The 12060-nt window shown below is 41.1% G+C and overlaps 2 protein-coding genes across 7 annotated transcripts; one reads left to right on the plus strand and one right to left on the minus strand.

Annotated features, from left to right (window-relative positions):
* Window positions 1-936: 936 nt before the first annotated feature.
* itpkca (inositol-trisphosphate 3-kinase Ca) lies at window positions 937-4192 on the minus strand. 4 transcript variants are annotated; one of them, XM_028422407.1, is made up of 9 exons: window positions 4069-4138; window positions 2996-3023; window positions 2811-2876; window positions 2613-2721; window positions 2303-2516; window positions 1986-2190; window positions 1799-1900; window positions 1654-1725; window positions 937-1555 (listed from the first exon to the last, which is right to left on the minus strand). In XM_028422407.1, exons 4-9 carry the CDS (start codon window positions 2698-2700, stop codon window positions 1349-1351), a joined length of 888 nt encoding a protein of 295 aa, XP_028278208.1. In that variant the 5' UTR covers window positions 2701-2721; window positions 2811-2876; window positions 2996-3023; window positions 4069-4138; the 3' UTR covers window positions 937-1348. The 4 variants fall into 4 exon arrangements, with proteins under 4 accessions (XP_028278208.1, XP_028278209.1, XP_028278207.1 ...); XM_028422408.1 differs by lacking the exon at window positions 2996-3023 and having other exon boundaries at window positions 4069-4169; XM_028422406.1 differs by lacking the exons at window positions 2811-2876; window positions 2996-3023 and having other exon boundaries at window positions 4069-4192.
* Window positions 3410-7414, plus strand: ccdc61 (coiled-coil domain containing 61). Of its 3 annotated transcripts, none has more exons than XM_028422403.1 (13): window positions 3410-3648; window positions 4361-4518; window positions 4603-4685; window positions 5160-5320; window positions 5432-5584; window positions 5664-5871; window positions 5958-6058; window positions 6162-6385; window positions 6467-6545; window positions 6628-6825; window positions 6907-6940; window positions 7072-7138; window positions 7239-7414. In XM_028422403.1, exons 2-13 carry the CDS (start codon window positions 4371-4373, stop codon window positions 7331-7333), a joined length of 1551 nt encoding a protein of 516 aa, XP_028278204.1. In that variant the 5' UTR covers window positions 3410-3648; window positions 4361-4370; the 3' UTR covers window positions 7334-7414. The 3 variants fall into 3 exon arrangements, with proteins under 3 accessions (XP_028278204.1, XP_028278205.1, XP_028278206.1); XM_028422404.1 differs by having other exon boundaries at window positions 5958-6040; XM_028422405.1 differs by having other exon boundaries at window positions 5958-6040; window positions 6165-6385.
* The last annotated feature ends 4646 nt before the right edge of the window (window positions 7415-12060 follow it).

Consider the following 12060-nt stretch of genomic DNA (forward strand, 5'->3'; position numbering starts at 1 on the left):
GGGAAGCAGAGTCAGCCTATCGCTGTTCACCCTCACTGAGAAGGCTTTTTGTTGTTGCTGCAGACTGTGTGGGAGGATTTGTTGAACATGACTATCAGTTTCTCTGTCTGTTCATCCCTTTAATCTTGTCTGGTGCTGCAAAAAAGGGCAGGGGTTCCCTCCGCCTGATGGCTGAATGACAGCAGCGGACAGGTGTGGAAGTCAGACGGCACATCTGCCCAGTCATGCACAAAGACAAAGAAGCAACAGCTCCCCTGCTCTTGGTGCTGATGTTTCAAATGTCCCAAAATAGCAGGACAATTAAACCAATCGTGCCCCAGTAGGGTATTAAACACATTAAAAACTCATGATGTCAGTGACCAGAAAGCTGCTCAGTGCATTAAGAACTTTTGGAATGTCTCAACATAGTGGTGATAAATTTAAAGTCTGGTTGGTTGCTGCATTTTGTGTTTAAGACACATAGTTGTGCATCAATAATGCATAATAAGTATTTTTTTTATTCACACCACAGACACTGCATGAGCAGTAGTGCAGGAACGGTGGTGGTGACGCTAATTAATTTGGCCTTGTACACATACATCCTCGGTTTTCTCAGTGAATTTTCTTTTGTTGCGATATTTGAACCTATCTTAGGAAAAGTTCCCAGCCTGTCTAATGCATATGCAGCAGACTTCTTAGTTTGAAATGCTAAATTATACTTTTTTAATCTGTGTAAAGGCTTCAGTCACGGGTTGCTGCCCTGACCTAGATGAAATCAAACCTGATTCTTGGAGAGGTCTTATCTTGTTGGAATCTACAGTTGGACCTAATGAAATGATGTCAATCGAACCAAGAAGCCATAATGATGACAGTTGTCTTCCCTGTCTATACTATTAAATAAAGATAATAGTAACATGCATATAAATAAATTCATGAAATGCAGAAAATAACCCCATATTCTTTAGCCTTAGCACCATTTTAATGACACTGTGTGACATTTTAACTGATCATCTCAACCCAGAGGGGATGTCTATATTTTTAGCTTATAATTGCTAGAGCCATTTGTCTCCAGACAGTGAGCGGGTCATCTCAAGACAGTAAGGTCAGACAGCTTCTGCTGCAGCTGAAAGTAAATTTGGTCTAATCATTAGTAACACTGGATTTACTGTAAAAAGTCAATTTAAAAGTCAGGTTATTTTTTGTAGTATGTGGTAGTGTTAAACCCAACAACTCCCACCTTAAACACCATTCTTGGTGATCCTTACTGTACTTCACTATGTGCAATAATGATCACTGAATTTTTTTAAAAGTCACTCCATGTACAGTCATTCACTCTGAGCAGTGAAGAAAGGGTTGAGAGAGTCAGTGTTCAGGTCAGTGGCAACATGTTGTTCAGTATATCAATGAGGTTGTCCAGACCCCACAGGTAGCCATCTTCCCGATTACCCTCTGCCCATGGGGTGCGGTGGTCCAAGGTATGGTGCGGAGGCAATGTCGCTGTCTTTCCAAAGTCGATCATCCACACTCCTGTTTTGCCTGTCCAGTCATGTACAAACAGTAAGGAACTGCCCACAACCTGTTAGAAAAATATATACCGGTATATAATTCTCCACCAACAGCAGCCAACAAACAAACAAACACATGCATTTAAACAGCACTACAACACCAGCTAACCTCATGTGTTCGGAAAAAATCTGATTCCTCCAAGGCCTGTCGCAGCTGTTTTAGCCGTCTCAGGTAGCCCCTCTGAGGGGAAAGAGACAAGTTTTAGAGAAAAACTAATCACAGATAAATGTAAGTCAGTGAAGGTCAAACTCACCACAATCTGTGTATTGGACTCAACAAAGCTGTCAAGAGCTTCTACCACTTGTTCTCTGCTTTTAGTTCTTTTGAAGTTTGTGTGGCATTCTCCATTTGGTTTCTGAACGGGAAAAGCACACACAACAGCACTACAATAACCTGACACATCCATGCTTTAAAAATTTAATAGTAACGTGGGAGCTTACTCTGAATCCTTCAATACGGAACCCAAGAGTTGACGTCGAGCTCAGCGTCTCCCTCCACTGCATGTACCTGGTTTTCAGCACTGCCTGCTGGGCTCTTTCCTGGGCTGTTGGAGCCTCAGGATCAACAGCCACCATCTTTTCATACATGTCGTGACGAGGCTGAGGCCGGTCTTGGGCCAGTTGCAGCTCCTCCTCCAAGTAAGTGCTGTGTGTGAAAGACAGCGCCGCATTTAGTGCTTCACTAAGTCTCTTCCTTCACATTTAAAACCATACCAAACCGCATCAGGTGACAAATACACTTCCTCGTTAAAATTTACCGGCTGCCCATCTTGCAGTCCATGATGGCAGGTGTGTTGAAATGGATCAACAAGTTATCCATGACGTTGTAATCCAGCTCGCCATACTGCAGTACACCATAGTATGCTGGGACAAAGGGCCTCAAAATGTCCTCCATCAACCTCAGATAGCATTGCTGCTCCCCATTACAAAACTTCTTCAGCAGGGTGCCATAATCACCAACTTGGAAGCTCCCTGTGGAGACAAACAAAAAAGGGACACCCAAAAACACATTTATTCCAATAATTATATAACAAGACACTGGAGAGCAAAATGTACCTGATAACAAACCTGCATGTCCGACCACTTGCAGCCACTGCTGAGGTTTCTTGGGAGAGGAAGGAGAGATGAGGTCCCACAACTTTCTTGCCTCTTCCATGCAGAGTTCTGTTCAGAGAGACTAAAAACATCAACCAGTCATCCTTCAGCACACAAAGATCCCAGGTCACACGCCTTTACTGCCTGTTTATTCAGTCATGCACCAAGTACCTCAGACTTCAGACTCAGTCAGTCAACTTAAGGGTGAACAATGTTTCCATGGAAACGGCTTTGGCTCTTCCCCAAGTGAGTGAAGAAATGAAGAGGTCAGGTCTATCAAACATTTACAGGGCAGGGGGCACTTGTTTTCTACTGAAAGCTGACATGCAAAGCAGCACAAGTCTGATAATACCAACCATATTAGATGACATTCTTCAAAAGGTACTGAAATGAGACAAAGGTGATTTGCTGACTGAAGTAAAATGTTCCCTACAATGATCACTTTTTATTAAAAAGAGCTCTTAATATATGAAAACGACACTCAGGTACATAAAAGGATTACTTTTTCCTGCATTATTCACATTTAATTCACATCTGTATTTATAATCTGCAACAAAATACTTTTTATTAGAATATTGCTAAGTTTTTAGAAGACTTGCATTTTCTGCAACACGACATTTAAATGTCAATAAAGGATTTTGTTGTATTGGTGTTATATTTGTCAAAATCACATTTTCTTGCAGCGATGTGAAGACAGTGTGTGTTCAGGACCTGTGGAGGGCAGCGGTGTGCCTGAGAGGCATCGAGTCACCGTGAATTGTAGACAGAGGAAGAGCCAGCAGACGCTAAGCGAAGTGAAGAAGAAGAATTTAACGGTTCCCGGTTGTTGAACCGCTCCAGGTCTCCACGGTGCCCGGTGGTTTATAATTTGTTTGGGACTGGAGGTCGGCATCATTTAGCCGGCTAGCTGTTTCATGTACCTCGCCTAGCTAACTCGGTGCTATGTTTCATTAGCGAGTAGCTATGTGTTGACAATTTACCCCATTGTGGACTATTACTACAACCAAAGGTAACGTTGACGTATGCTTGTTTGGAGTTTTTTTCCGCCAAGTATATTAACACAATGTGGCTCACATGCAGATGTAGTGTTTAGCTAGCTGCGAGTAAACGTAAGTTAACTAACAATAATGTCCGTGCTAGCTAACCGTAGCTAACCTTAACAGAGATGTTAGCTCTCGCTAGCTGACCTATTAAAATGGAAGATAATGTAGAATTATATTTTAGAATTCTGAAGCGCACATTTATGTTTTCTATGAAGTCTACCTGAAACGCTTTTATTGTCGTGAACTAGCCAAACAAATAAGGTTTCACTGTGTGCATTTTCTCTGCATGTAGTGATTTAATGTCGGTCTACACGGGAGAAAGTGAAGTCAAGCGCGAAATCTGAAAGCTGTGTAACGCAGCCAAAGAAACGCAGTTAATAACTTACTTGATAAAACTTGACTTCGGTGCTTTGCGCAGTCCCCGACATATGATACGTCCCATCAAGCAGAACTTTTTCCTATAAAAATGATGACACCTTTTGAAATGGACTCGCTGCTCGCTGCTGCCCCATGCGGTGTGTATAGGTAGTGCGGCGGTGAGCCTGGTGAAACGGAGAATAACAATAACATAAGATATCAGCAACAATAAACGTAAGATGGCAAATAGTGATTATATGTAAATTCAAGATAATAAATAATCATTTTTTTATATATTTTATATATATTTCTCTTTGACAGACTCAGAGTGATGGAAGAGGGTTCTGAGGTGATGGAGGACATCGTATTTCGAGGAGTGGAGTTTTCTGTGAAGATCGAGGTTGACAAGGGCTTACTGATAGTTGAAATTGCTGACTGCATGACATCGGATCAATGGAAGGGGGAATTTGATCCAGCATGTAAGTGGTAAATATTTATCACAGACTAAATGTCATCACATGTGTATTTTGTGTGTCACACTATTTAATTTTGTTTTCCGCCAGACATTGAAGACCTTACTCGCAAAACTGGCAACTTCAAGCAGTTTCCTATTTTCTGTAGCATGTTGGAGTCAGCTGTTAGAAAGGTATGTGTAAAAGTGCTCTTAGATACAATTCTGATTAAAAAAAAACACACAAAGGACAAGTGTAAAGCATTATAAAGATCTGAACAGACAGATTTGCTCGAGGCTGTGTGAGCTGAAGGGAGAGACTCATTCATTCGACTTCAATCTTTCCACTCGAGCTGTCTTAGGCTTTGTTTTTTTATGACAGTCAAATCAGATATTCAGGACAGACTTTCTGCACTGTGTTTGCAAGTGATCAGATTGCTTTTTTTGTTTATATGCTTGGGTTGCTGTGATAATGATGTCAGTAACTCTGTAGCTACATGGGTTGCAGGGTTTTAAACACAATACAAATAAGGGAAACTGTTGGATTTTGTACATCTAGACATCACTATTTTGCATAAACTCACAGGATGTTTGTGTCTATGTTGTGAATCTGTACTGTCCTCTGCCTTTATGCTGATATTGTTAACTGTATTGTTATTGTTTCTGCAGACAAGTGATTCTGTTACACTTGACCTCCTGACCTATGCTGACCTGGAGCTACTACGTAACAGAAAAGCAGGGGTTGTCAGTCGTCCTCGCAGCCATCAGCAGTCATCTGCTCTCACTGCCAAAAGATATTTAATCCTCATATACACTGTGGAATTTGACAGGTTTGCAGTCACAAGTTCACATCACCTACATTTGTCTTGATTTCATTTCTAAGTAATTTGTGGCTGCAATAAAAAAAACTGAATTGATTTTCCTGTTGTTTCCTTGTGTAGAATCCATTACCCTTTACCGCTGCCCTATGTGGGTAAGCCTGACCCAGCTGCTCTGCAAAAGGAAATCAGAGCCCTCCGAGCTGAGCTGAGTGCTCTCAGATCTGATGGAGTTAACAATGCTGCAGATCTAGAAATACAGCGTCTACGAGCAGAGTGAGTTGCATTTAATCTCGCTCACTATGAAAAATGTGAAAGCATTTAGGACACTTTTTGATGTGTTTACTTTTTTAAGGTTGCTCCTGGTGAAGCAAGAGAAGGAGGCAATGGCTAAGGTTTTGGAGAGACTGCAGGTTAGTGGAAGTGGTTCCACACCAGGGCGAGAAGACTGGAGAATCAGAGATGTTGTGAGGACGCTGGAGGAACAGCTTGTCAAGGAGAGGGCCAAAAGTCAGCGCTCATCCAGCAAGAGATGCCAGGAGCAGCGACTCTTAATCGAGCAGGTGAAATGCTTGTCTGTCCTCCTGTCAAAGTAGTCCACTAGGAGATGTTTCTGTTACTCAGTAGGTTTTTCCTCTTTCCTGTTTAGTTGGAGGATTTGAGAGCATCAGAGTGTGCTCTCCGGGTGCGAGTCAAGAGTCTCACCAATGAACTGGCGTTACTACGGAGAGGGTTAGACAATCTAAGCGTGTACTATATCTTTACTTTCTCTATCTTTTTCACTCATACTCATTGAATAATTGTTCCAAATGAACATTTACAGACTAAACATGTGTGCTCTGTGTGTCTGCAGCAGAGTGACACCTGTGTCCAGCAGTCACATCGGCTCTCGACTTGATGGGGAAATATATCGGTCTCTTTCCCGTGAGCGGAGGACTGGCTACGGGACAGTCAGGGCTCGCTCAGGGTCTAGAGAACGGATGGAGGACAGAGTGCAAAGGTCGGTGGAAAGAGGAAGAAGAGCGGACTCCTCAGGACCACGGGCCCACATACCTCGGCCATCACCTTCACCCACTGGTACTAGCTCAGCTCAGTATGATCTTTCTATATTAAAGATTAAATCTCAATTAGATCCTAATACTTACTCCTATTTTACAGGGTCACGGGTACCACGCTTTGACCCAACTGCTTACATCCAGGACAGACAGCGCAGACAGAAAGAGGCAGAAGTCAAAAAGTTGGTTTCTGTTTCGTTTTCTTTGACACATATGCATAATGTCGTAGCTGTTTGGACCAACAGCCTTGAAATCTTTTGTCAGACAGAGGAAGGTGCGGCGGGACATGCTCACATCACCCACCGTCCCTGAAAGGGGCCGCTCACGTTCCAGAGAGGCATATCCTCAGGCCGTGCGTGCTGGCAGCAGAGGCAGGAGCCTTTCTTTGGAGCGCAGAGGGAGCAGGAACTCCTCTGAAAGCTCATTAGTGGATATGGATGAAATGGCCAATACATTGTTCAGGTGATGAGATTACCCTGGCTAGGTTTTGTCCTGTGTCTGTTCTTTCAGCTGCTTATTTAATATTCATTTTTGTGTTTACAGAGGTAGAAAACAAACTTACAATGGACCCCATGTGGTGAGTAACAAATTCATCTGTGTTGTATTCATGCTGAACTTTAATCCAGTTCATTGTTAAAATAAAATAAAAATAAATAAATAAATAAAATATCTAATCCATATCCTTGTGTGTGAAATTTTTGTCTCCAGTCTAGAGGAGGTCTTTTGACACGGAAGCCATTATGCAGTACACCAACACAAAGAATCAAAGACAAAGGTAACTCGTGAATGTCTTGTAGCAATATTTAATGATAAAAACAAAGAAACAATGCACTAACAATGCACATATTCTTCTAATTTTACATTACAAACCTCAGAGAGCTCTATAGACACAGGTGCAGAGCTGTCAGAGATTGATGCACGGCTGCAGGCACTGCAGGAGTACATGAGGGACTTGGATACAGGACACTAACCCTCCTGGCTCCTGGATCTGTCACCTGACAACAGCACCTGATTTTTTTTTTCTTTATTATTTTTTTGTATTTTTTTTTAACTGCACAAACTGAACAACACATAAAAATGTTTTGTCATTTTTGAGGACGAAAGCTGCCTCCCTTTGTCTTCCTGGATGTCAGGAAACTACATCTATCACTGTGAAAGTCATTGGACTACTTTATGTGGACTATAATAATTATTATTTTTTTATCTTTTAAGTTTTTATTAACTTATGGTTGTGTCTGAGTGTACAGTTATCTGTTCTTTTTTTAACCCTTACCAAACTGGTGCTTGAGTGTATGTAAAAGTTGGTTTATATTTTCACCCTAAACGCTTCTTTTTGTTTTTTTAGATGTTTTTATTCCAGCATGACACACACATGCAAGGCAAGCAGATCATTTGTTGTACATATCTGTATTCATATCTGGTAACATTTTCTTGGCTTCTAGATCATTTTTAAATGTCTCCAAATACCATAGTCATGAAAGTGTCCATGGGGGTAGAAATTGTGTGAGTACATCAACCATAGTTGTTTTTCCCCTCAAGTGCATGCTGGGATGTGCTCCAGCTCCTGTACCCTGAAAAGCAATACCTAAGTAGATGAAATGATTGATTGCATGTAGAGACGTTCTTACACTAACGGACGATTCCATTGTCTTGACCAATACCAAATATTGATCCAACACCAGTTATATGATGTGGCTCAGGTTAAATTCTGGCTACAATCAACACAAACACTCCAGGAGTAAATGCCATTTATTTTATGTAGTTTGACAATCAGGCACTACTGAAAAATAAAATATTAGTTTTCCAAAGTTTGTTCCTCCAAAGTACTAGCGTAGGACAGATGAGATGTATAAAAAAGTACTTATAAAGCCACATCCTGGTTTCTTTTATAACACCTTTGAGAAGGTGACTTTTACAATAGTTTTGCTGAGCAAAAAAAAAAGTCGGACTATTAAATGTTGATGCGTTTGAAAAATCTCCCACAACCAGCTGCTCTCTTTCTTGGCATTAATGCAAGTAATATATTAAAATAAGGTTTCAGAAATGTATAGATTAAAGCTTACTTCATTGTTCAGTGATGAAGAGATACTCTGATTTCTACTTGGGATGGCAACAGTTTTCTAATTTAAACACAATAAAAACAAAATAATACCGATACAGAAGAGCTTTAAGCTACTGAAACTTTGCTAAAAATTAAGTTTGGAAATGATTTGCAGGCTTTTTCATACCTGAATAAAACACAGTGTTTCATATTAAAATTTAAAAACAAACATGTTTATATTTGTTTTTTAATTGTTGCAATGATGTCATGACGATGACATGACTTTGATGACACATGATAGAATGTTATTCATTTCACCATAGAGACGCAGTGTCTGCAAAGATTCAATCTTTTCAGACACAACTCATCCACCTACTACTAGTACTCAGCATTGTTTTTACTTGTAAACAAGTTAGTTGCATTTTCCTACAAAGAGATGGATAACAAAGAATCAGCAAGCACCTCTAAACAATCCTGGACATCCTGCTTCACTGCAGAACTACCGGTAAGTAACAAGCTCTTCTCATCTCTAACCCTCCTAATGTCCGAACTTCTTTTAGAGAAATGAATATGAATTAAAGGTAGGGTAGGAGATTTCATTCTGATGCACTTTTTGTTAAATTAGTGTAACTTCTCTTTACAATCCGGTAGCAACCAATTAGTTCAGCAGTTTTGCTTTAAAACGAAGAATATTAATCATCTGTGGAAGCTATAAAACGCTGAAAACATCAGCCAATCCTACGAGGCGCCCCTGCGCAGAGTATTGGCTGGTTTTCACTCTCTTCCTGCTCTGCGCGCACCAGAGAGGTACATGCATAATGGCCGAAGTCACAGACTGGTTGGGAGGCGTGGCTTCAGGGTGAACTTGGACAGAAAGGGGCGTGTGTTTACTTCCAAAATCTGGCTGACTCTCACTGAGTTTTCAAAATCTCCTACCCTACCTTTAAATCGCTAGATTATGCAGATTATTTAAATTCTATATTTAACTCAAACAGCATATGAAATGTTGCATCTGAGAAATGTGATATTTGCTCATTTTGAATTTGTTGCCGGTAGAATATAAGTTTGGACTTTAATTCTGGTCGCTCATTTCATAAATTATTTCATTTAAGTAACAAAATAACACAACACATTTCTGTTGTTTCTGTGCTTAAATAGTTTCTATTGTTTCAATAAAAACTAGAAAAGGTCATTTCCCAAAGAAAATGCATGTTTGATTGCTGCAGCTGAAGCATTGCTTTGAATGCTGATGTGAAGGATTGCTCTGAATTGCTGGAGAATCAAAGCAATTCAGAGCTTTGTATGCCTCTGTGTGTCAGCCTGTCACCATGGTAACAGCACAGGAGACCTCAAAAACCACTCCAACTTTGAGAGTCTGGCACATAGAAACGATTCGGAATTAGAAAATTCTGAATACAAGTTTAATAGAGCAGTATCTAATGAGCATTTTAAGACTAAAATGGAGTCTGTAGCTTGAAATTTGTAGGAGGAGATACATTTGTCAGATGACACCAAAATTGCTTAATATTGGAAAAACTATTATTTTTTTTATTTTTTTTTTAAACTTGAAGTTGACCTGGAATGTCCTCTGTGAGATGAACATTTTGATAGTTGAATAGCTGAAATCGGTCAATGTATGCTGAAGATACCCTGCGCCAAAAAACATACGGAAGAATAAAAAAGAAGAAGGAGGGTGAATAACAAGAGTTTGATTGCCTAGCAACGGCAATCGAACAACATAAAATTAACCACCGAAATGTGTGTGTCACATGAATTTAGTGCTATAGATTGTTTTCTGTTGGTCCTATATTCCTAACAGTCTAAGTGTGTTGGTGCTAACTTGTTTTATTGGCTTGTTCCACAGCAAACTGGAGGCCATTGTTACCAAGTTCATCATCAGGCCACTAAAGAGTCCAACATCACTGACATAGAGCGGGCTGAGCATGGAAAAATGTCTTCCTTATCTGAACAAACAGATGCTACAATTAAAGCCCAAAATGATGCTGTGGTGGAGAGACAGGGGCTCTCTTTTCAGAAAGGGATCTTCCCAAACCCACCTGCTACTCCCAGCGGAAAGAATGTAACTTTCAGTGAAGTCCTTGGCAAAGAGATCTACAGTCCAGAGGTTTCAGAATCCATCAGTTCTGTGAGCAGCAACACCTCTTTAGAAACACACGCACCTGATGATCTGTGGGCCAACTCTCCGATAGGAAGCCCCGTTGATGAAACACCAGCTTGTCCTCCTGCAGCCCAACCACCCAGGAGAAGAGTGTCCCGTATACCTGTGTATACCGGACTCCCTGGAGCAGGTCAGTACCTCTGACATAATAAAAGACATAATGATGAATGTTGAATGAAGCCCTGCAGTTTCTTCTCAGCCTTCACTGTTGTACATCTTTTCCATTACACAGACAAAAAGCTTGTCAAAGATGTAAAACTCAGCACCGCGAAGAATAAAGTGGATGCTGTTTCAGACAAATTTCTCCTGTCTGCCTCCTGCCATTCACACACACCCCAAACCCTTACTAAGACAGCTTCAGGAACAAGGACCCAGCCCAGAAAATTCCTGCAAGTTGTAAAGATAAATAGTAAAGCAGGTAAGTTGTTTGGTGGTTTTGTATACTTGCACATTATATACAACACTTTGAATGAGAGAAACAAGTATTTTTCTGTCTAGCAGGCAAAAAGACAGTCAGTGACAGCAGCATAAACAAAATCAAAGTTGTAGCTGAGCTCCAGCCTCTGGCCAGCCCTGAAACAAGCCTGTTCAGCTGCTTCACCCTGCTGCACTCAGATGACTGGTAGGACAGGGACACTGTAGCTGAAGCAGCTCAAGCAGACCTGCATATTATGTAGTTCGTGAAGTCATATTTACATATATATCTATTAAACAGGAAGGAGAAAATGAATGGTATGAAGACCATCAGAGCTCTGGCACAGCACCACGCACAGATGCTGAAAACTGAACTGCATGACGTTTGTCTGCTGCTCAATGAGGAGGTATTGTCCTAGGATTGTTTTTTTGTATCCTTGATGGGAATTGCATGAAACATATGACAGCTGTGACTCATTCTTACTGTACAGGTGAACAACCAGCGCTCAGCAGTGGCCTGTGAGGCTATAGACACCATAGCACAGCTGTATGTTCTATTACAACAGACTATGGATCCAGAGGTAGAACTGACCGGACGGGCCCTGCTGCACAAACTGACAACAACCACCAACGCCTTCGTCCATCAGCAGGTTAACTTGGCTTTGGATGCCATGGTTGAAAACTGCAGCCATTCATGGACAGTCAGCACTCTCCTCCACAACGGACTGAGGTAAATGTACAGGAGAGGAAACATTCAGATGTGATGTCAGCTGCCTTATGTCCTGCTCTTGTCCATCTGCAGTCATCGCAGTGCAACCGTTAGAGGCAGCACAGCAGCACACCTGCAGCAAGTTGCCAAGAAACTCGGAGCAGATTGCATCCTGTCAGCAAGAAGAAGCTTCTCTCGTCACTTCCTGATTGCAGTTTCCAAAATGTCAGTAGATGCCGCTCCAGATGTGAGGTGGGTCATCAACTTATACATATTTACCTACTTTTGTTTACATTTTTTTTCCCACAGCTTTAATAATTCCAAACCTAATGCAATTCTCCACAGACGCCATGG

This window comes from Parambassis ranga, chromosome 14, assembly GCF_900634625.1.
Source record: "Parambassis ranga chromosome 14, fParRan2.1, whole genome shotgun sequence".
Lineage (NCBI taxonomy): Eukaryota > Metazoa > Chordata > Actinopteri > Ambassidae > Parambassis > Parambassis ranga.